The 23901-nt window shown below is 57.9% G+C and overlaps 1 protein-coding gene across 6 annotated transcripts; it reads right to left on the reverse strand.

Moving 5' to 3' along the window:
* Positions 1-226: 226 nt before the first annotated feature.
* On the reverse strand, positions 227-22075 carry PITRM1 (pitrilysin metallopeptidase 1). 6 transcript variants are annotated; one of them, XM_064479284.1, is made up of 27 exons: positions 21993-22075; positions 20220-20322; positions 18375-18481; positions 17976-18127; positions 17434-17548; positions 17259-17355; positions 16592-16752; positions 15684-15810; positions 15334-15422; positions 14536-14664; positions 13849-13962; positions 13574-13670; positions 12747-12881; positions 11450-11588; positions 7711-7827; positions 6435-6567; positions 5322-5442; positions 5118-5194; positions 4734-4899; positions 4434-4534; positions 3148-3268; positions 2995-3042; positions 2557-2669; positions 1837-1962; positions 996-1141; positions 665-767; positions 227-573 (listed from the first exon to the last, which is right to left on the reverse strand). In XM_064479284.1, the coding sequence occupies exons 1-27, from the start codon at positions 22043-22045 to the stop codon at positions 480-482; spliced, it is 3084 nt and encodes a 1027-aa protein (XP_064335354.1). In that variant the 5' UTR covers positions 22046-22075; the 3' UTR covers positions 227-479. The 6 variants fall into 6 exon arrangements, 5 of the variants coding, with proteins under 5 accessions (XP_064335354.1, XP_064335353.1, XP_064335356.1 ...); XM_064479283.1 differs by having other exon boundaries at positions 12747-12902; XM_064479286.1 differs by having other exon boundaries at positions 12747-12902; positions 20220-20327; positions 21993-22060.
* Positions 22076-23901: the final 1826 nt, after the last annotated feature.

The following is a 23901-nucleotide window of genomic DNA, read 5'->3' on the forward strand; positions in this document are numbered from 1 at the left end:
TCTGTCTGAAGGCGCGGCGGGGCTGGAGGAGTCAGACGCCTGAGCGAAGCCGAGGTCGGAGGGCAACGCCGTCGCCCCCTCAGGGTCCTCCAGGCGTGATCCTGGCCCCGTGCCATGTAAGCGGACGTGGGTGTGGGGACACCTCTGTCCCTTCGTGCATGCCCCATAAACGCTCTAAGAACTACTATGTTAGCAAAGTGTCGTTTAAAAATAACAAGTTCTAGGATTAATTAGATAAAATAAGCATTTACACCATGAGAAAGCCTTGCCGTGTGTGCACCCCGGCACCGAGCACATGATTACTTCCGTTCCTTCACGAGCGCTCTAGCTCCTTCAAGACAGAAGAGTTCTCATCCGACTGGCCAGGTGGTTCCTTTGGCAAAATTTTAAGCATGATATATATGGGACGAGATTTTTGGGGAAACAGTAACTTAAAGGGTCACTGAAGTGACGCGCCGGCTGGGAGGGGCCCAGCCCCGCTATCTCACTATCCAGGACGGGTCCTTCGCGGTCCGCGCGTTGTCCGGGCCCAGCAGCGCCAGGCCGTGCGTGCTCCTCCCGGGGCCCAGGTACCTGCAGTGGGCGGGCGGGCAGGCGGGGTCAGTCAGGCGCCCGCGGGGTTGGAGGTCGAGGCCCCGACCCCAAGCCGCCCAGCTCCCCTCACCTGGTGCTCACGTCGACCAGGGCTTCGCGGTGGACGGCGAAGAGCTGCTCACGGTGCTTCTGCTTCATCTCGTCTGAGAGGCCGTACAGGAAGTGGTCCAGCCCTGGCAGGAGCGCGGGTGAGGGAGGCCGCCTGTCGCACTGACCCTTCCCCAGTCACTTAATGGCCCGTTTCCACCAAAGGTCACACCGTGGACCGTCACCTGCCTGCACGGCAGTCTCCTCCCTGACTGGGGTCTGAGACCACGAGCCCCACCCTCATGGAGGGGCAGACACCGGGGGGGGCGCATCACGGGGTGGGGGGACCCCGTGCCGTTACTCACACCACGCACCTCTGTCTGATGGAGCCACGGGGGAGTCCACGGCCGAGAAGACGGACAACTTCGCCTCGTCGATGTCCTGCTGTGTGAACCGCCCAGACCTGGCCCAGTCCACGGCCTTCACAAAAGACTGCAGCGTTTCCGTGGAACGAGGGTCCCTGGGAGACCAGGGAGTCAAAACCACGCTCGCTTACCAGCGGGAACACAGAGGCGGCCACCCTTCAACACTGTCCAGACGGCCCCCAACAGCCGACGCTGTGGGATCCGCACAAGCCACCACATGCTCTCCCTGGAGACCTGGCCCATCCCCCAGCTGCGCCCCAGAGTCCTAAATACCCCTCTGGCCCAGAAAAGGGCAGGTCGAGTGACTGGAAGGAAGAGAAGACGCACCAGGGTGGTCTAATGATCACCCCGAGCAGGGCCAGGTTGCAGGACCCCCAAATGAATGGAAGGAGAGCTCCAGGCCTATTGTCCACGTGTGCATGGGGGCGGGTGTGGAGTGCATCTCGTGGGAAAGGCCTCCTTTTTCTGTCCTGTCGACCACGTCCAGCACGTGTCCCAGGACAAGGCCACCAAGAGCAGAGACAGGAGCCAGTGGGGCCGTGATCTCCCTCCTCTGAGGGGTCAGAGTCGTGCCCTCAGGCAGCAGGGTCGGGAGGGCAGGAGCCGTCTGTGCTCTGAGGACAGGCCCAGCCCCCGAAAGCTTTTGGGCCAAGGGTTCCCTGTCACCTCCTGATGTCCCTAAGACTCAGCAACCGAAAGGACACCACTGGGTGTGGTTAAATGCCAACCAATGAAGACAGTGGTCCCGGAGTCCACCCCGTGCCCACCCACCGGGCGGCCGGAGACCCACCTGTAGGAGTACAGCGTGAACATCCCGCCGTAGCTGAGCTTAGCGCCTCCACCGTAAGCGCCGCCCTTCTCTCGGATCTCCGTGTGCAAGAACTTAGCGGTCATCAGGCGCGCCAGGACCTTCAGACTGAAACGAGCGAGGAAGGCAAGTTGCCACTGCCCAGTACTGTGCACGGCAGGTGGCCCCGAGGCGGCCGAGTGTGCCGCTGGGTGAAGTCTCGGGCAGTGAGCGACACACCGTGCTCGTCTTAATAAAAACTGGAAGAAGGTGAGGAAGACGCACTGTCAGACGGGCCTGGGTGGCAGGACAGCTGGGGAGAGGGGACCAGGCTTTCCTGAATCACAGCGGGTGGCACCGGCTGACGGGAGGCGGGGGGCCCGGGGAGGGGGGCCCGGCTGCGCCCGCGGGCTCTGCCCCCGGCAGACGGGGTCCACCCTCCACACGTCTCTCCTTAGAAACCTCTGCTCTTTCTCTGTTACAGAGGCACACGTTTCACTGCTGGGAAATTCAACGTACAAAGCAGAGAGGGAACAGGCTGCAACCCCACTCCCCAGGGTGGGTCAGGCCTCTAGTCACTTCCGTGTTTTAAACCTAAACCTCCCTGTTCAGTAGTAGAAACAGGCCGCTATTCGAGGGCCTGCAGTGCGAGTTCAGTTCCTATGAACATGGAAAGAAGCGACACATGAGCCAAGCAGCCCTGCGACCGCCCGGGCGCCGTACCTGGCGTGGTCCGGGTGTGAGTACGGGGCGGTCCTGACACACTCGGCCACGTAGCTGACGGGGAAGGGCAGCAGGAAGTGCGTCTTCACCTGGCAGGGTGTGAAGGTGGGCTCCTGGGGGAAGACGGGCGGGTCACCGGACCCCTGCTCACCTGGGCCCAGGCCGCACAGCCACGTCCCCGCGGGGAGCGGCCAGGCCTGGCGGCTGTCACCACACAACCTCGCACCTTAAGGCGAAAATGAAATATCCCAATCTCGTGACCACACCGTTCACGCCACCGGCGACTGTGCCAAGGGTGCGGCAGGGACCGCAGGGCCCGGGGAGGGGGGTGAGTTTAAACGAGGACCAGACGTGAGGACCAGCACCTGCGCGCGTCCACACCAACAGCGCCCGGGCCTCAGGGGCGGCGGAATGAGGGGGTCTCGTGGGGGGACTCACCATCACCAGCCTCCTCATCACCGGGGAGCTTCCGCCGAGGGCAGGTTTCTGAAAACAACGTTTCCAGGACAAATGAGAAAACCGCCAAGCTCACCTGGGAAGCTCTGAGCGAGCGTGAGGCAGGCCTGCTGCGTTTGCGGGGACGCTCCGCACCTCCACGACGTGGGGGCGCAGGGGCTTCCGCTCCTTCTGGCTCCGACCCAGGCTCCGCACGAACGTGTCCACCGCCGTCCCCGCCCGCGACATCTGCTGAGGGGTCGCGTTCACGGAGCACCTGTTGAAAGACGTGAAGTGCAGGCAACTGTGACTGTGCTGCTAAGACGGGGCGCTCTGTGTAAACAAGAGTAAGTAAATGACGTGCAAAACACACACGCTCACATCTCAGCGTACGAACAAAACCTGTACAAAGCAACAGCCAACGGAGGGACCACCACAGCCGTCTCAGCAAGTGCTCTCAAGGCACGGCCGGCCTCCCCTCCCCTGCCCAGTGCCTACGGCTGATGAGCGGCCACCTGGACTAAACTCTGCGCCCCGAGGATGGCGGAGCAGGGACAGCGCAGACCCGCCAGCGACGCCTCCGGGGCTGCAGCATTGGGAGACAGATGACATAACCGTAACCACTGTTGGGGGCCGTGGCCGCGGCCGGCAAGGCGACACCCTAAGCAGCCGAGGAGCTGCGCTGCTCTGCTCAGCAGGCACTTCCGAACCCTGCAGCCTCCCAGGGGCTAGCGCCCGAAGGCACCAGGACCACACACTGTGCCCACAGAGCAGCCCGTCCCGTCCTGGCCATAACCCCAACTGTATTTTGGGGAAGTGACAGCAGGTACCATGACAGCGATACGTGCTCCAGGCACCAGACCGCGGCTTTGCGCACACGCGTTTACTCCTTGTCATGCACCTGCTTTATGCAGGAAGCAGAAGGGCCGTGTGGTCAACTCCTCGAGACGCCGGTGTGAGCACACGTGCAGCCCAGGAAGGGGAAGTCGGCCCTGCCGCCCAGCTGGCCCGAAGAGCCCGCCGGGCATTCCCAGCAAAGGCACAGGGATGCCTTCTGCAGCGAGAGCTGCCAGCCAACCGCAGGCCGGGCGCTGGCAGGGCGCAGCCTCACCGGCCCTCCGTCCTTTCCAGCCCGTCTGTGCTCCCAGACCTGAGCGAGGCTGCGCGGCTGCGTGACGGCCCCAGAGCCAGGGGTCTGGACTCTCACTCTCCGTCTGGAGCACACGCCCCTCCACGGGGTCCCGGGCTCCTGTGCTGAGCCTCGGCTCTGGGGTTCACCTCGCCTGCCCTCCTCCCCACCTCCCAGGATGCACGTTCAACGTCCATACAGAACGGCCCCCCGGCTGGCAGAACAGTGCTCTGTCTGAAGCTTCTGGGACTGTCACTGCGAGCGAAAAGCGCCCCAAAACTGGGCTCCTCGGGGGGAGACGGCGCAGCCCTACCTCAGGTGATCACAGCTCAGCAGGTGCTTCTTGATGCGCGGGAGCTTTCTCAGGACGGGCCTGACGTCCGCCATGTCCGCCACTCTCTGCATCAGCCTCACCTGTGCCAGGCAGAGCGCCCACAGGTAGGGCCCGCGCCAGACACCCCTCGGCCAGGCCTCCGGGGACACACCTGTCCGGCCTGGGGAGGGATGGGGCCACGGGCTGGAAAGAGGAGGTTGAGCTAAAGAAGTTGATTTCCCCGTAAAACCTGGCTGGAGAGTCAGCTGCTCTGAGACACGAACCCCCAGCCCTGCTCACCTGATCCATCCCCTCGAAGGTCTCCTGCAGGTCCCCCGCGGGCGCCAGGGTCCTGCCGGCCCGCACGGACGCGTACACGTGCCCCGCGTCGGGCACCCCGTTGGACAGCTCCTGAGCCGCCATCCTCACCAGCACCCGGAAGTGCTCCTCCTCCTCAAAGCGGGGGCTGCGCGGAGAGGAAGAGTCAGCGCCCGGGCAGCCGTCCGCGCCCCCCAGCGGCAGGGACAGCCGCTCCGGGCGAGTCCTCAGACGACGTGAACGTCCCCGAAGCCTCGCATGGGGACCACAGAGACCAAGAGCCGAGACAGGAGCAAAGCCCTCGGCTCTCGGCACACGGCAGCCCCGGGGCTGCCCCGCCCACGTCTACATCTGTGGGATAGTTACTTGTTAAATATCTCACTCCACAAGTGCATCATGTCCGGCAGGTTTCTATCGAGGCAGAAAGATGAGAAAAGCACACCCTGAATCACGAAAGCAAAAAACAAGACGAAGAGGAAATTAACTATGACGTAATTTAAGAGGGAAAAAAACCAAAACACCAGAGGAACAGCCCGACCCCCCCCTCGCCGTGCCGGGGAGACAGGCCACCTGCTCGTAGGTGTCCAGGTGCGAGTCGTCCGGGAGCACACAGGGGGCGGCGGCCATGCCCCCCGTCTTCAGCTCCACCTGCTGGGCCTGCTCTCTGTAGCCAAGGACGCCGCAGCCCAGCCTGACGATGGGCAGAGAGACACCGAGTCACTGGCTGGGCTCCCCCTCCCCCTGGCGTCACCTCCGGGCCGCACGCCCAGGTGCCTCCCGTCACCCTGCACCAGGTCCCCGCTGGGCAGAGCCGGGTCTCGGTGCAGGGAGCCCCTCGGCAGCACCTGCCCTGCACTGGCCGCCTCCCCGGTGCTTGTCCAGCCTTCCCTACCCCCCTCCTCCCGAAACACGCTGACAAGACTCCATCTGCACAGTGCTTGGTAGTCTTGGGGGCGAAATCTGAAAAAACAGCCTTTTTATATATTTAAGGGAAGCAGAAGTCACCTCAACACCGATGACGCTTTTGGGAGAAACATTCTAACTGCTGCTCCCAACACAGACACAATCCAAGCCAAGGGGACTGTGAGTGCTTCCTGGATCCACTATGTGGCCAAGGACACACCAACGAAAGGGCAGAGGCGCCTGACGAGGCCAAGGGCTCCTTCCACACGGCCGGACACTGGGCAGGGGCCCCCGCTCGCCCGGCTCCCGCAACGGTCGTCTGCCCACACAATTCCCTCCGTCTGTGACCCCAGGACACAGGGGAGGAACCCCACCGGCGTCTCAGTATCCTCGCGGACAACGGGGACCACAAAACCAGCTCAGTGGGCGGAGGCACAACGCGGCCTCTCGGGGTGACCCCAGGCCTGCATGTCGTGTTTAACAACTCACACTTTCTCATGAAGAACAGTCAGGCTCTCATAACCTTAGGAAGAACCTAGTCGACCAGACAGACGTTCCTGTGTTGCCCTGTGCTCTGTAAGTGTCTTAATGTACCGTATCTTAATAAGAAAGTATGATTTTCCTAAGAAAACTCTCCACACACACTCGGCCCACATCTGGCAACACCTCTACAGGACATGAAATGGAAAACGAGTCACTGCAAAGCGGTCACCACGCAGGAACAACACACACGCAGGGCACGCCCGTCGCGGCGCCGCGCAGGGCCTGGCGGGGCCTTACTTGGTGAGGACGGCGCAGAAGAGGGGCACGTAGGGCCGCAGCTCCTCGGGCAGCGTGTTCAGGCTGGACAGCGCTCGGAAGTAGACCAGGCCGTTGGTGGGCTGCGCGCAGAGCTGCACCGGCGTCTCGCCGCCTGCGGGGGCGAGAGGCACCCTGAGCTTTCAACATTTTTACCACATGACCGTCGTTTACTATCTTTAAAATGCTAATGCTTTCCAAGGATGGAGATTTAACATTTATATTAACTAAAAAACAAAACAAAACCCTACTCAATTGCTACAATGCAGACAAATTTCCCTCCTGTACTTTTATTATGGCAAAACCTGCAAGTCTTCAGCCCTCAGTGACCCCTGCTTTCCGAAGAGCGAGCGCAGTCAGCATGCCCTGGGGCCGGTGGCCCCCCAGCCCTCCAGCCGCCTCCCCACCTGCACTCGGAAGCCCTGGCGTCAGTGTGGCCTCCGCTCCGGCAACAAGTGACCTCACTGCCCCCACTGCCCAGGCCCCTGCCGGCCCCGGCCCCTGGGGGAACGGCCTGGGCTCCAGCGTCTAACCCCGCACAGAGCCCGAACCAGCCGAGGACGTGCGGCTTTACTGACGACTCAGTACTTGGCTGGTTCTTTCCACGGGCACTTAAAGCTCCACCGACAAACCAAACCTGAAGGGTTAAAGGGCCAGTGGGACGTCAACCCCGCTTCCCGGAAGCCTGGTTGGGAAGAGGGTTCATTTACGGGTGTGCACACATGCACACACCAGCCGGGTGTGGTACCCAGGCTGCCCCGCTGGAAGAGCAGGAGGCAGACACGCCCCAGAGGTCAAGGGGGTGCTGGTGCCCAGCCTGAAACCCCAAACCAGGTGCCGGGCCGCGGTCGGACGTCCTCGGGCCACGGTGGCAGAGCCAAATCCTGGCCACATGGAAGCACCACGTCCCAGGCGTGTCCCCTGCGTCAGGCAGAATTCAGAGTGACACGGGCCCGACCTGGGGGGGCTCCGTGATGGAGCAGCAGCAGCTGCCCCCCCCACATGGCCTGACGCAGGCCGGGCCCCGTGGACACCCGAGCCGGGGGAGCAAGCTTGGACGGACAGCAGGACGCCTGTCTGACCCGCCCAGGAAATACAGCCCCTCCCGGGTCCACGCCCAGCGTCACAGCGAGTACCTGCTACAGAAATGTGTGTGTGTGCGCGGTGGGGGGGGGGGGGGGGCGCGTGACGACACAGGGGCTCAGACGCCCTCCCTGGTACGCTGGGCGGGACCCAAGCCGGGTGCCAGCCCACTGACCTGCCAGCACCACGTCCAGCTCCGTCACCGGGATGCGGGGCTCGATGTCTGACACCTTCAACGCAGGCAGGCAGGACGCATCTTGGGGTCGACTCTGCTGGGTCTGTAGCTCTAACCCTAGAAGGTGGGGGATGGACCTTCAGGACGACACTGAAAAGGCCCCGTGCAGCCATCTCCTGTCTGCTGAGGCCCAGGACGGGTCGGCCACGCAGGTGTGTGCCGGGAGCTGGGCCACCGCTGTCCCAGGTGTCCCCTGTGCCCAAGGAAGCCAGCGCATAAGCGCGCCCACCGCTCAGCAGGCGGCACGGTGGCTCAGTCCCACCCCAGCGGTTACAGGAATGACTCTGCTGGACGTGGGGGCGGAGGGAGCTTCGTCCACGCAGCTTCCCCTCCGTCCCCCAAATTCTGTGCAGACGGAACTTGCGTTCAGAGCTTTCAAACCACTTCTGGCTGGACTCAAACTCACTCACTTCTGTACCTGTTTATTCTTATTTTCACTAATTTCCACAAAATACGTGTGTGACCACATATAGTTCACAAATCATAAAAAGGGGTAAAACACATCTTCTGGGCCCAACCCTCCCCGGATGTGATGTGAGGGAGGCAGCCCTTTCTCGGGGTCATGCAGGGACCGGAGGCTTCAGTGCAGTGTGTGACCCCAGAGCCCCGGGCGTCACAGGTGAGGTCCCCTCAACGTGGCCAGCAACCCCCCGCCCCGCCCCCCTCGGGCTCCCACCACCAGGTCCCCGGTGGAGGCCCCGGCCGGCCCCTCCCTCAGCCTCCCCCCACCCGCCGGGGACCCGCTCAAACCTCCTGGACTCAAGGCCCCTCACCTGGTCGTTACCCTGCCAACTGAGCGTCCCGACCCCCTGCCCAGACGCTGCCTCACTCGTGCTCTTGGAGAAGAAGGCCCTCTTGCCTCCCACCGGCCCAGTGCTGGCGACAGCGTGAAGGTCCTCGTCCCAGAGAACGTTCCCCGCCTGCCCCAACCCCGCAGCCCCTCTAGGCACCGCCTCCCTCCCCAGATCCCAGGCCCTGCCGACCCCTCACGTGCATAGAAACACAGACACCAGAACTGAGGATGCCTGGATGTTACTCCTGCCCCGGTCCTCACTGGTGTTTATCCACAGATTCCCCACACTGGGGGCCACACTGAAGACCTGCGGAGCCAAGGCAACCATTCAGCACACCAGCATTGGGTCCTACTTAACAGAGCTCTGCAGTGATCCCCGAAACAAAACACACCTTTGTAACGGGGCCCCCACTCCTTCCCGTGCAGGGCTGGACAGGAACACAATGGTCTTCCTAACACAGCACAGCTCCACGGCCAGGCCAGGAATCTGACAACTGCGGGGACGCACGTCCTGTTGCTCAGGCATGGAATTACTGTCTGTGCTACAAACAGGCGGGGCCACAGCAAACGGAAAAGCTTCTAACAGCAAAGGACACTACGGAGGGGCAACGGCCGCTGCTCAGTGGGACAGAACGCCTGCAAATCAAGCACCACCTGGTGCGGAGCTAACACCCCAAACGTCTAAGGGAACCAACAGCGAAAACCAAACCATCCAATTAAAAAATGGGCGGAGGATCTGAGCTAGCTTTCTTCCAAAGACACACAGGTGGCCAGCAGGTACTTGAACAGATGCTCAGCATCACTAATCATCAGGGAAACGCGGATCAAACCCCGACGAGACATCACCTCACACCTGTCAGAGGGGCCAGCACCGAGAAGACCACAGATAACAAGTGTCGGCGAGGACGGGAGAAAAGGGGGCCCCTGTGCACCGCTGCTGGGAACGTAAACTGCGCAGCTGCCAGAGAGCAGCGTGGTGGAGAGCAGCGTGGAGGTTCCTCAAAAACCGAAAAACAGAACCGCCATGTGGTCTGGCAATTCCCCTCCTGGGTATGTATGCAAACAAAATGAAGACACTCACTTGTATAGACACGTGCACCCATGTTCACAGCAGCCAAGACACGGGAGCAACCTAAGTGCCCGTCGACAGACGGCTGGATAGAGAAGTCATGGGGTGTTTACAAACGGAGTACGATTCAGCCATAAAAGAGAAGGAAATCCTGCCATTTGCAGCAGCGTGACGGACCTCGAGGGCATCACGCTCAGTGAAGTCAGTCAGAGAAAGACAAACACCTACGATCTACTAACACGCGGAATCTGAAGAAGCAAAAACACAAAAAATCAAGCTCACAGATACAGAGAAAAGAATGGTGGCTGTGGGGCGGGTGGGAAAATGGAAGACGGGGGTCACAGGTACAAACCTGCGGTTGTAAGAGAACTCCGTCCTGGGGACGTGACAGGCAGCACGGCTACCGCGGTTACTGGCACCGCGCCGTGTGTCTGAAGACGCTGAGAGACTAAACTTAATCGTTCTCATCCCAAGACGAAGTTGTAACCATGTGCAGCGATGGGCGTCACTGGGCTTACTGCGATGGTCGCCTCGTGACGTGTAATGTATCACATATTTACAGTGCACACCTGAAACTAGTACAGTGTTATATGTCAATTCTTCCTCAAAAAAAAACCTGGAAAAGGAAGCTGGAACCTGTCGGCTGGCACCCACGACACAGACGCCTGTTCACTGCACCAGTCACAGTGAGCACACTGAATCTACGGCAGGTTTAAAGTAACTGCACGTCCAAACAAGAATTCAGACATAAAAAACCGGTCACACACTGACATTAATTTTGTCTTTACAAGATTAAATCACCTCAAACTCAGCATGATCAAAAGGGAATTCCTTTCTACCTCAAGTCACCTCCGCCTCCTGACAAGCCTTGGACGTCTCACAACGTGGTCCGGGTGCAGGGGAGTGGTGCACGTGTGTTTGCTCGTGTGTGCGCTGTGTCTACGTAATAACAGACCCTATGTACGTCTAACTTAAGCGTGACGCCGTTCACAGCGACACGGCAGTGTGTGTGGTAAGACAACACGCCCTCACCTGGGAAGGGCCCCTGCAGGCACCCCGCCCGTTCCGGTCTCGCCGCCTTCTGTCCCCACAGCTTCGCCGTGTCCGGGGCTCCGAGGAGCGAGCCCCGTCAGCAGTGCCCCCTGCGCTGCTCACTTCACTCAGCACAGCGCTTCTGAGACCGACGGCACCGGGGGCCCGGCCCCTGCGGGCCTCTGGCTGAGCAGCACTTCCCAGGCCCGCACCGTGTGGACACCCGGCGGGTGGAAGTGAGGCGGGTCACGGCTCGCGTGGACGGACGCCTCCGTCCCTCTGGGGAAATACCGGGAGCAGACCCCGGCTGCACGGGGGAGCCCGTGAGCACCGTCCCATGACAGACGGGGTCTGTGTTCACCGCGCCGGCACCACACGGACCCAGCGGAGCTTCAGGTCGTGCTCCGGGCCTGTCCCCTCGACCTGCCTCCCCTGAACCCACGGCGCACACCGTCCACACGGCCCGATGGGCAGCTCACTGTGAACCGCGACGCAACACGCTCAGCGGCCTGTTACAGCCCCCGCGCGGAGAGGCCATGCGTCAAACCTGGAAAGCGGATAAACCTTGCAAAGCCACCTCTTTCCCAGCTCCTGCCTTTGCTGCTGGAGCACAGGGTGGCTTCTGAGCACACGGTCAGCCCTCCTGGGGCTGAACCCACTGCATGGGGCGCGGAGCTCTGCAGGCGCCCGGTGAGCACTGTCCGTGGAGACGACACCTGTCTCCACCCCTTTACCGCCGGGGAGCCCGGTGGGCTGGGGAAGGCGGGGGCAGGGCTGGCGCGGACCTTTCTCGTAGATCCGCTGCTTGTCCTCCGGGGAGAGAGAGTCGACCTTCTGCTTCAGTTTCTCTGCCTCCACCTGTGCCTGCTTCTCGGCATACTGGTCGTCTGGCTTCATGGACAGAATCAGCTTATGCCGATTATCCTGCAACAAGCAGAGCAACAAAGGGACAGATGGGAACAGACTTCATCATGTCCGGCGCCCCGAGCGAGCCCCTCCCAGAGCCACCGTTGGCCCGCAGTTCTGTTTTCCCATCGCACATGGAGATCTCGACGGGACTCGGCCAGAGGGCTGCGTGCGGGGGCACTCGAGCCACGGTGGTCCTTCCAGCCCCTGTGCTCTGCCCTGACGACCTGCGTGGTCCCCACGTGCGGCTATCACTGCTACGGGACGACAGTCACCATGGTTACCGGGTCGGAACCAGGACAACTGGACATTCGCTTCCTCTACACCTTGGCTGTGCAAAGAAACTGCTTGCACTTTTTATTGCTATAAATCTTTGGCTTTAGTTGAAATTGAAGATAACGTGGAGTAAAATCTAATCTTCATCTAGTCTTCATTATACCAACAACTTATCAAAGGCTGGAACTGAATTCCTTGTTCTGTACACTGTAAATTATGAGGACAAAGTAAATGCTGACCTGAGATAAAAATGAATGCTAGGTGGCTTAACGTGCCTCCCCTATTTCAGCAACTAGAGCCACACGCAAAGGCTCACCTGTAACACTACGACAGCGGGAGAACTTCACGCAAAACAGCCTGTAACTCACAGCGACCTCGGCCCGAATGCCCACACATGCCCCGCGCCCCGAACACTGGCGCTCAGACCACGGCCACCCCCACCACGGGACAGCCCTCCCCATCGGGCAAGGCCTCGAGGACCTTTACCCCGCCAGTGGCGGAGACCCACCAAGAACACACACCAAGTGCAGGAGCCCACAAGCCTAGGGAAACAGCGGGCAGCACAGATGAGCCCTTCGGAACAACCACCAGAACGTCCACACATGGAGGCGCCTCTTGTGCGTGATCCTTCCACCAGCGGAACAAACGCGCAGGCGGATGTCCCCTTACACACACACCCACACACGCACACTCACACGTGAAGAATACACGCACATACTCAGAAAAAACCAACTTGCATGAAAACCTGAAAAACGTTTTTAAAGCTAACATGACCATTTACACTTTTAATAACTAAGAAATTACATCACCCGTTTACTAACACAATGCAGATCATACTCCTCATACTCCTCTCATTACTATAAAATTCACCTCCAAAATTACACTCTCCAATCGTCTTACCTTAAAGTACTGTTTTAGTTTTTCTTGCAAAAACTTGGGATTCTCCTCCAGGCACTGCCTGAACCGAGCCACCTGGCTCCCCAGCTTCAGGCACTCCACGGGGTCCCCGTCATGATTCCAGCAGGAAGCCACGTGCTGCAGAGGAGTTACAGCACCCTGCACATTACCCCGCGGACTCCGCGTCAGCTCAGGAGCCTCACAGGCCTGGCTTGCCCTTGAGACCCCAGTTTCCACATTTAAAACACCACAGGTGACTGTTCATAACAAAAGCTAAGTCACTCTTTCTCCAGAAGAAGAAAAATTAAACTCACTTTGTGCTTTTTTCCTAATAAACTAAAAAGCACAGGTTTAAAAATTACTTTTTGCAAAATATAATTACCAACAGCTCGACAGTTATTATAAATCTCTGCCCATTTAAACTACTGTGTAAATCTAAGACGTTGAAAAGTTAATGAAGTAATAAGCTAGTAAAAGAACCATGTTTTTTTTTAAATCTTAATTTCACTTTACTAGTTCTTTTATTTTTTTAATTTTTGGGGTTTTAGGGGGGGTGATTAGATTTATTTTTTAATTTTTTTAGTGGTGGCACTGGGGATTGAACCCAGGACCTCATACATGCTAGGCACGCACTCTACCACTGAGCTATACCCTCCCCTCAAAACACAATGTATTGTAAAACTAAATTAACAGTAGTTTTGTATCAGATCCCAAACATTGTAACCTTCAAGGTTCAAATGAAAGGTGCTGTGAGTAACAATCTACACTTTCAAGAACCACTAACACAAAAGCAAAGAGAGAAGGAGGTGTCTGAGAAATTAATTACACACAGACGCCAGGGCGAGTCCAAAGCTGGCGGACTGGTGCTTCATCTGTATTTCAACTTTATGAAGTAAAGCTTCGATTCGATCGTCTTCAAATCCTTGCCTACAGAAATATCAAGAACTCAGACGTTGAAATCAATGGTTGTGAACAAGGAAGCAGAGATAATACTCCAACAGCTGACGGGGAGGAATTCAGCTGTGCTGCGTGAGGAGATGCCGGCCCCCAACCTACCCCCCCAGCCCAGGAGCTGGGGCAAGCCTGTCCCCGCATGCTCACGTACAGGATGACGTCATCCAGCGTCCGGTCCACGAGGTCCCGGACCGTCTGGATGTCCTTCTCGGCGATGCCCTGCAGGCCCACGCTGAAGTAGGCCTCCCTCGTGCAGCCGTTATACCTGGATCACAAAGGCAGAGGACGCCTTGGAATCTAGTTTCCACTGTTCCTTAGGACGCGTGCCCCTGGAAGATCAAATACGCTACAGCGCAGGGCTGAGAACTTCAGACCCCACGCGGCAGCCACCAACGCAGAGTACCCAGGCGCTCGCTCCTCAGATACAACTGGTCAGTCTACATTTGTAAAATCACCATGGTTTAAACTTCGGAGTACCAGAAGAATAAATCTAAAAAGAGGATTCCGGAGTCTCACAAAATCTTAAGATTTCAACGAACATTTAGTGACCTGACTTCTAAAACAGGTAACAACTTGCCGGTGGTTCTGAGATCCTGGAAGAGCTACCTTGCTGGGTTTTGTTTTTTTTTGCAGAATGTCCCCTGCAGGGACATAAACAGCCTGTACAGGAACCAAAGCTGGGGTGGGAAGGGCCGTCCTGCGACTGAGGGACGTGGAGCCCCCTACACCCCCGACCCCCACCCACCGGCTGTGCCAACCCACGATGGGTCCAGACACTGTCAAACGTCAAGCTGCCCCCAGCCGTGGACTGAGGATCTGACCTGACAGGAAAACGTACCCAGCGTCAGGAGAAAAGTCTGTGCCGAGTCCAGATTCGACAAGGGCTTTGTAGAAGGGGGAATTGGGGCCGCTGATCAGGAGGGAGGACAAAAGGCTCAAGGTGAAGGCTTCAAACGTGTTGGTGATGCTTCATTTATACAAGCGGGGCGCAGAGAAAAGGGGGAAACAGTTGGTTCTCACAAATGTTTTCAAAGTCATTAAAATCACCGCTAAATTAACACTTCTATTTCCCCCCCAAAACTGAATTTCTACCAGAATTTCTTGCATCTCAACCTCTATTTACATAGTTAAATGGACAAAAAAAAAAAAAAAAAAAGAATATATTTTGGTTTGAAAAGCTCTTGAGTACTGGGTTTTGGGGGGGGGTCCCAAACCACAAGGCTTACACGGCTGTGGATGGAGTGCCATCACAGGTTGGCGCCTAGCACCCGGATGGGCACTATCTACTGTAACCGCCCCGTCCACACGGACGTAAACGCTGAGGGAGCGGGGCCACTTGGTCAAGCTGTGCAGCCACAGAGGACAGCACCCAGCAGCGTGGCCAGACTCCTTCCTGCCCACACGTCCTGAGCGCCCAGACCTCTACGTTCAGAGTCTTGTGTGTTCAGTATTTTTCTGCGTCCAGAGTTCACAGTCGCTCCTCATGCTCAGACGCACCTGTGACCCCAGCCCTAAACCCCAAACCAGCCTGGACGTGGTTGCAAACACCTGACATCCAACACCTGCTGGCTTCCCATGGGGGTGTTGCCCCCGACCTCCCACTGGCCCTGTCCCTCTGGGTCCCGCAGACACTCACTCTGGCAGAAGGAAGCTGACGCTGACCGTTGTCTGCTCAGAGGACCCCGCAGCCAGTGAGTCCCGGGCACACGTGATCTGGAACTCCCTCTGCAAGAGGACGGGGCATGTTACGTGGGCAGAGGATACGAGCACGGGTCTAAGCAAGCAGCCGTTACCGGATGTAGAAAATGGTCCAAGAGACACTTCCCACTAAATTTAACTTTCCTTTCAAACAAGTAACCATTCTTCAGGCTCGAGAAGCTCTTAAACACAGGGCAGTGCCCACAGCATTCTGGCAACAGCCGTCGGAGCCTCCCTCTGCGCACGGTGAACAGGCGTGGGCGGGGTACCGCTCCACGGCGCACCCACCGGCTCCGGCCACGGCCGCTGCGCGGGCACCGCCGTCCGCGGCTCAATCTTCTCAAATTTACTCAGCGCTTCTTCATGAATTTGCTTCAGATGCTGTTCCAGCGGGAAGTCACCGTAAGTGAAGAACCTGAAATTTTGAGGGAGTATCTCAGCCGATGTTAGGTTAAAAGGTCAGAAGCCAACGCAGACGGCTTCGTGTAAAGCGGGCGGTTTGCAGGTGCGACAGCCACCACGGAGCCGGGTCCTGGGCCAACGCGACCGCCGCGTGGGGCCGCTTTTTCCCACTTGGCTTAACCACAGACACCAATAGAGGCTTCTGCTCTGTTTATAAGACGTGGTTTAAACAAAGCACAAACTGTACAAGGGGTTAAATGTAAGTCTGGCAAAAGCTGCTCTTCATTTTGAATCCACTACAAAACAAAGGAGCCGCAAAACCCAGACAAGCTACACATGGGAAGACTTCAGGCCTCCGCCGCGCTGACACAGTGACGCATCTGAGCCTAACTGATAAGACTCAGAACGTCGTGAAGGTCACAGTTAGGCTACAGATTTCAGACCACACATGTTTTAAGGCAACACAGTATTCACCCAGGGGATTAAGGAGACAATGACAGGCTTGATCTGTTTAATATAACGTTGTCTGAGCTACGCTTAAAGGTTTGGGAACTAGAATCTTAAAGATCCTTTCAAACCTTCTACTCAAAGTTTAGAAAGTGAAAATCAAAGTTTAGCAGTGAGCGCCCCCCAGCGTCTGCCCGCGTTCAGGGCAGGAGAGGCGCCCACCACGCTGGGCGTCCAAGTCAGAATCTTGTCTAAACTCACACGGTTAAAAGCAAACCTTTCCACGGCAAACGAGGGAGAAGCATTCGGGGCAGGAAGAGCTAAGGGCCGGCCGCAAGGCGCGTCACCTGGCGTTGCTGGGGTGGTAGTGTGTGGCGTGGAACTGCCTCAGCTGCTCCCACGTGAGGTCTGGGATGCACAAGGGGTCCCCTCCGGAGACCACAGCGTACGTGTGGTCGGGAAGCAGGCGGCTCTGCAGGTGCTGCGAGAATGTCCTCTCGTTGTCTGCCTTCGGGTTAAAACACAGGGCGCGTGAGAAGCAGTGCACACGCTGTGTCTGCGGCTCGGCGAGGGGCCACGATCGGGGGCTGCACGCCAACATCTCGTGGTAAACAGGGACGCCCACCCAGACACACCCTTTAGCAACGAGGGGTTCTCAATCACGCGTGTTCTTCGACACGGTGCTACTGCGCGTTTACCAGCCCAGAGCACGGCGTCAGCACGACGTCAGTGGAAACCGGCAATCAAACACGCGTGTGACTCGCTTCACCGCGGTATTCACTTGACCGCGGCGGTCCTGACCCGAGAACTCGAGATGTAGTTAGACTCCGTAAACCCCACTGTATACTCGGGCCAGGAAGACGGGAGGGGACCACGCCCCAGCCTCCGCGGCCGCCGCTCACAGCGCTGTCCCCGCCAACTCAACACTCAGCGCCACACAGGATGTCGTCGGAGCCTGTGTTTCAGCACTTTGCACAGCAGGATGTCGTCAACACAACAAAGGGAAACACTCACAAACGCGCCCTTCATCTCATTAAAGACGACTCCTTTAAAGACCAAGGGCGTCTGCGGGTCGTTCGGGTCCTCGTGCTCCAGCCGCCACCCTTCCTGCCTGAGGAGTGACCGACAATTACACGAGGACAGTGACGCTGTCACCAAAGCACAGGCCAGGGAACCAGTCACCACTTACCAGAAGTCCAGTTCCCGCAAGCACGGGAAGAAGACTGCATCCAGGTACACGGACAGGAGGTTCTGGAAGTCCTTGGGGTTTTGTGTGGAAAACGGGTACAGGGTGTAATCACTAGCTGCACACAAAGGAAGACATGTGACGACACAGCCGCCCCACAGGAAGCGCCCACGCAGCCCCGCCCCGCCCCAACGGCCCACGGCAGAGGCAGCTGCAGGCCTGGGAGGCCGGCCTGGCCCGCAGAGCGCCCCCCGCACTCGCTCGGAACAGGTGGCTGAGCCCCGCCGGCCCAGCCCACCACCAACCTGTGTCCTACAGCCCAGCGCCCAGAGCCCAGCGCCAGCTCCAGAGGCCAAGCCCCGCAGCCACACTCCCCAGAGAAAACGGCTGTCGCCTTTTCCCTCAAACTCCAGTTTTTACAATCAGCCCCAACCCATCCCAAAGGGATGACACTTCCAACGTCCCCAGCCCGACAGAAAACGGTGTGCCCTGGGCCCCACGGCAGAGGGAAGGCGGCTCTGGGCCGGGCCGGGCCGGCGTCTCACCCGTGAAGGCGTTCATGAACGTGGACAGCGACCTGTTCAGCATCTTGAAGAAAGGGTCCCTGCAGGGGTACTTCCGCGAGCCGCACAGGACCGTGTGCTCCAGGACGTGGGGCACGCCGCTGCTGTCCACTGGGGTGGTGCGGAACTGCACGCTGTGGAGGACCGACAGAGCCCGGGCACGCGATCACTCGGACCATCGGGACACAGGCCACGGCAGCCTCCCCGCCTCTCAGGACTGCACACGCAGCCCCGGGCCTGCAGGGAGCCGAGGGTGTGAACTCCTCCACCCTGCCCTCGCGCTTCCTGGATGCTGTCAGGACTGGTATCTTAAACTAGCGTAGGTGCAGGAGATGCTCGAAGCAGAGCTCTCAGAAGGGGGCCGGAGGGCACACCACACACCTGAACAAGTTGTTCCTGTCCTCCCTGGCCAGGTGCAAGTACCGTGCTCCCGTGCCGTCATGGCTGAGCTTCACGGCAGTCAGGCACAGCTCGGGTACAGACGTGACCTGAACCAACAAGGAAAACAAGAAGAGTGGAACTCAACTGGAGAGGCGTCAGGGCTCCACGCCGAGCACACTGCAGGGCCTGGCCCGGTGGGCACGGCAGGAGCCCCTTGTCCTGACCCGAGCCTCTTGGACCCAGGCTAATGACAACACACGCCTTTCCCTCCCACATGCTCGCTGTTTGCTGGGCACTTCCGAAACACGCCGCAGGTAACCCCGGGAGGAAGGCCTTCCCACCCCACTCACAGATGAAATTCTAAGCCTCAGGCAATGAGGCAGTCTGCCCAGACCAAAGCCTGGACTCAGACCCCTTCTGTCTCCCAGGCTGCCCCAAGGAGAACACACTCCAGCCCAGAATGTCTGGGGTGTCTCCCATGCGCTCCTCTCCGGGACCCTCAGAATGGCCCCGCCGGGAGGTAAACGCTGGGACAGACCTGAGTCTGGGCGGCTGAAGGATGCACCTGACGCTAAATTCTGCTTCCTCTAGTCTCAGCTCCCGGTGGTGAGCTGGGCTAACGCCAGTTACCTGTTCCTAGAGGGAGGGTCCAGCGGGGCGCAAACCACTCTGCGCAAACGCAAACACGTCCTCGCCCGCTGGGGGAGGCTGTGCGTGTGCGTGTCTGTGTGTTTCCATGAGCGCTCCTCACGGAACTCCCACTGCCCTTGGTACCGAAGCACCTCCGCCAGGTCCCTCTCCTTCAGCCACAGCCCTGCATTACCATGACAACCACACAGCTGTGCAAGTGACCCGTCCTTGCTGACGCCGCTTACTGGCAAGGCAGAGACAGAACTCGGGTGTCCTGAGCCTGCTCTGAGGGCCCTGCCACAAAAACGGGTTTGAGTGGCCTCCTGATGCTCAAGTAACTGATGGCTCTGAAGTTGTTCAGACCTCAGAGTTAACCCCTGTGCTCTATGAGGTGAACACCCATCCGCCTCGTAAAAGCTTTCCTGGTAATTGTTTCTTAGAAAGGATCAGAGCCCCCAGATCACGAACCCCTGTAAGGGACTCACAGGTCCTGGGCCTGCCTTGAACACCAGCCCTGCCCTGCACTGCCCGGCCCACGCTGCCTGGAGACAGACTGTCCAGGCCCCTCCCCACCCTCTCCTCCATCTTCCTCGTGCTCTGCCCTTCATCACACTGTCCCTCCTGCTCCTGCGCCACAGCCACACACGTGTCCCCCTGGACAGGGAGCTGCTCGTCTGCGTACCTGTTAGAGTGTGAAGCACAGTGCGAGCACAACAACCAACTATGTGATAAACGTAGTTTTCAATTATTGCATTAAAGGAAAACAACGTGAAAGGTTAATCACAACAAAACAAGAATCAAGTGAAATCCATTTTAACATAAACTTACATAACTACTGGCCCACAGTCTCTCCTCTATAATTCTGAAACCCAATGGCTCAAATGCAGAAAGTTTTTGCCCAAGTTTGGCGCAAACTTGGCTGCTGGTAAAACGTGACCTGAACAGGTGTGGGGCATTCAGTCTGAATTATCACTCAGTGTGAACAGTCGTGTCTGATGCAGAAACAAAAATGTGTTTGATTTACTTTCCGAGATCTGAAAAGATGTCAGGGTCCAGGGGTCGGGAAAGGGGTTAGGGATCTGTACTCCCTTAAGAGTCAGGAAATCCTTTCATTTGCAAACTCCTCTGCTTCTGAGCACCCGCCGTGAGACAGACGGGCCAGGGTCTGGGGACCAGGAGGAGACCCCCCCAGGGGGAGGGCACACCTGGGCGTACCTGGCCGACCGTGAACCCCTGGATCTTTTCTCCGACCTGGAACCGCAGGGCCCTCTCACAGGCCGTGGTGCTCCCCCACCTCCATGCTCTGAGGTTGGCACTGCTGCACTTTCGGAAAGTAATCAAAGTTAGGTGATTTGCAGGAAAACTGGCTAATGTAGTTCAGTAACATAGTGAAAAATACTGCCACGTGATAAAGACAATTCAAGGAAAAATTAAACCTCACATCTTCCAACTATCTTCCAGAAAATTAATTTCCATTAAAGTTCTTTCAATTTTATCTCAACTCAACTAAATCCTTGAATCAACTAATTGCTGAAAACCTTTTCTTCGTATGTGTCCGTAAATAACTAACACAACCATGACACCAGTTACCCTTAATCGCATTAAAAACTCTCAGACCTGCACTCCTGACCCCCCAACACGTACAACAATGTGTACACCACTCCCAAGAGCCCCGACCCCGCCAGCTCTGACGTCCAGCAGCAGAGAACAGATGAATGACGCACTATTCAGGCATAAACTTAGTCCTAGAATGAGTGGAGATGTGGACAAACAATGCTGAACCACAAAACCCACAGGGGACAGACACAGTGTTACTCTAGCAGGAACTGTTCAGCCAAGTAACACTGTGTTGCAGGAATACGTGTGGATGGTAAGAAAACAAAGAAAAACAAGGGAATTATTTCTGTAAGCCAGAACAGAGATTCCATTTTAGAGGGAGGGAGAGTTAGGGGTAATCTTAAACTGGGTAATGGTGACAACTTAGTTTTAAATAACTTTTCTCTCAATTGCATTATATGCTTTACGGCATTTTCTACATTAACATTATATCCCGCAAAAATGTTTATTTTGAAGAAGATACGCACAGAAAACACTGGCTCATTCAGTATCAGGCAGGATCGGGGAGATATTCTATAAACAACCGACCTTTCCCTTGTTGATTTAGCAAATTGTACAAAGACGGGATAGAGGCTTTTAACCCAGACACACCGCAAGGGCACCCCCGTGTTTCCTCCCCTGGGCTGGTAAACTCCACCACAAAGTAAATAGGGTTCTATGAATTAGCATAAAACTAAACAATGTAATCTTTCTTTTAAAAAGTAAAATGTTGTATTTTACCAACTCAAGGGGAATGACACTCATTCACAGTTTGAAACTAAACCACTCCTTTTCCATAAATCTAGTCATTAAACAGGAAGCTCCATTCCCGGAGGCGCCAATTTTATCAGGAGCGCAGGTGAGCGCGGTACTTCCGTGCCTACGACCACGGGGAAACGCGCACGACTAACGAGCCAACGAGACCCGCAGCTGGGGGTTGTTCTTACTGCTCCCGTTAAAGCCCACATCCACGAGTCTTCACCTGGAAAGCCCCGACCACCCGCACGCAGGGCCGCCCGCGGGAGGCGGGTCAGGCCAGGTCCTCGCCGCTTTACCCCAGTCTTTTCTGGGGGCTTCACCCCAACCCTGGTAACTGGACAGGACCCCCTTCCTTTGGGAGGGGTGGACACGGAGGACTGAGCGGAGGAGGCCATGGGACAGAGGCCGCTCTGCCACCCCGAGGGGCCAAAAGGACCCCGCATCCAGACCCTGCAAGGGGGCTCGGGCTGGGACTGGGCTCCGGGGTTAGGAGCCCCAGGCGAGGGGTCTGGGGGTGCGGGAGCCCCAGAACAAGCTGAGAGACACCGCGAAGCCTCCCGCGCCATCGCCGCCCACCCTCCCTCTCCCCTCACCGTCCGCCCCTCGCACGGCCCCCTTCCTCCCGCGTCTCACCGGCCGCCCAGTCTCCGCAGCGCGCCGCTCGCCCTCCAGCCGCTGCGCCACATGGCGTGTGACCAGCACGCCACCGGCCGCGACCCCACTTATGCCGACGCACGGCGCGGGGCGGGGCGGGCTCGCCGGCCGCCACTCCATTGGTCAGCGTGCAGAGCGACGCCCACCCCAAGAGGCTGGCGAGGAAAAGGGCGGGTCCCCGCGGCGGCGGGGCGGGACTCGCGGGCCGAGGGCGGGGCGGGGCCTGTGTGCAAGGGGGCGGGGCTGAGTGCCGAGCGGCAGGCAGGCGCAGGGAGGGGCGGGTCCGCGCAGGTGAGGGGCGGGCCTGCGAAGATGAGGGGCGGATCAGCAGAGTGAGGGGGCGGGCAGTGCAGGGGAGGGGCGGACCTACAATGAGCCTCGGGATTTGCTCGGTGCTGTGACTACCGGTGGGCGTAGGTCTCCCGGATGCAGGTTGTGCGCCTGCACCTCTGCGTGGCCACGCGTCCATCAGCACGTTCCGGGCAGTGAAGTGAGGAGGACGTCCAGCTTCAAGCCCCTAGCAGGCGCCTTAGCCCCGGGCTGTGTGGCTTCATGGGCAAGGTCCGAGGCCTGCATCACCTGGTTTCCAGGGCCACGATTCCACGACGTCACGCTCTTAACAGCGGTCCCAATCAGAATGTCCCCCGCAAATCGCCGGAAAGCTCTCGCACCCCCACGGCTGTGCTGGCCCACTGCTCTCCCCGCCCGCATTTCGTGTCTGGGAGGACTACACACGTGCCCTTCCTGTACCTCGGAGAATGGCTCCAGAAGGTGGAGCGTGAGTGGGTGGGCCGGCAGGGGGCTGGGGGCGGCAGGTGCATCTGGGATGAAACACACCTGGCCACCGTATGGGAGGGACATAGAAGGAAGGACCCAAGTCTGACCTCAGTTTCTCAGAGCTTTCACCCCCTCCCTTCTCTCATCTCCCTCATCCCCCACTTCTGGCCGGAGAATGCAGAGGAACTCAAATCTCCCTGCCCCTTCACCCAGGCGCTGAAGAAACAAGGCTCAGGGGACAGGTGCAACCCGCCTGGACATCCGAACATTTGAGAGCAACGTACAGGGTAATACTGCCACGAAAAGCCACCAGTCTTCAGAAAGCTCTCCACAGTGCAGAAGAGTCTATTCAGAGGAGGACCCAGCTGAACCGGGTCAAGCAAGGGTAATGATGAGAAGCTAAGGACACAAACACTCCGCGTAAATTCCTTTCCTCCGGTGACACTTCAGGGGGTAAGTATTACTGTCACCGCAACATCTCTGTGATCTTGGGAGACGGCTGGGGGTTATTAACCCTGCTGTGATTCTGCGGGAAACTGAGGCACAGGGACGTTACAGTATTTTGATCTCTGAAGAATAAATGCTACATAAATCCAGTAATGGCCACTTTGCAGTGCGTTCCCATGGGACAGACCTCACTGATGGGTGAGCTGCGCACACTAAGCATTTATAAATAATTATTTTGAGCAGCACCAACATAGTATTAACGTGCATATGTAATCTCAGTTTATATTAGCAGATCATTGCAATGTAGAAAAAAATCACAAATTGTCTATGCGGTATCCTATGTTACAAAAACCTCCTGTGTTACAAGGAAGCACCGTGTTAGTAGGATGAGCAACTGAGCACTGTCAGAGCAGACTGGGACCGGGACTTAGAAAGGCAGTCAAGTGAATATTGGAGTGTCGTGGGGAGAACTGTGTCTCCCCAAAAAGAAATGCTGGCATCTTGACCCCCCATAACCTCAGAATGTGACCTCACTCGGTAAAGGATCTTTACCAAGGTGATCAAGTTGAAGTGAGGTCATTAGGATGGGCCTCTAGTCCAATGTGACTGGTGCCCTGTAAAGGGGGTTAGCTGGGCACACGGACACACACGGGAGAAGGCCACG

The sequence above is a fragment of the Camelus dromedarius genome, chromosome 26, assembly GCF_036321535.1.
Source record: "Camelus dromedarius isolate mCamDro1 chromosome 26, mCamDro1.pat, whole genome shotgun sequence".
NCBI lineage: Eukaryota > Metazoa > Chordata > Mammalia > Artiodactyla > Camelidae > Camelus > Camelus dromedarius.

What these genes read in the sequence shown, in the direction of transcription:
- PITRM1 (XM_064479283.1), bottom strand. Translation starts at nt 22,045, where the DNA reads ATGTGGCGCAGCGGCTGGAGGGCGAGCGGCGCGCTGCGGAGACTGGGC. An exon ending in TTGCGGGAACTGGACTTCTG is followed by an intron (nt 17,356 to 17,433) that starts GTAAGTGGTGAC and finishes GTCACTCCTCAG; the next exon opens with GCAGGAAGGGTGGCGGCTGG. An exon ending in TACCACCCCAGCAACGCCAG is followed by an intron (nt 15,811 to 16,591) that starts GTGACGCGCCTT and finishes TCAAAATTTCAG; the next exon opens with GTTCTTCACTTACGGTGACT.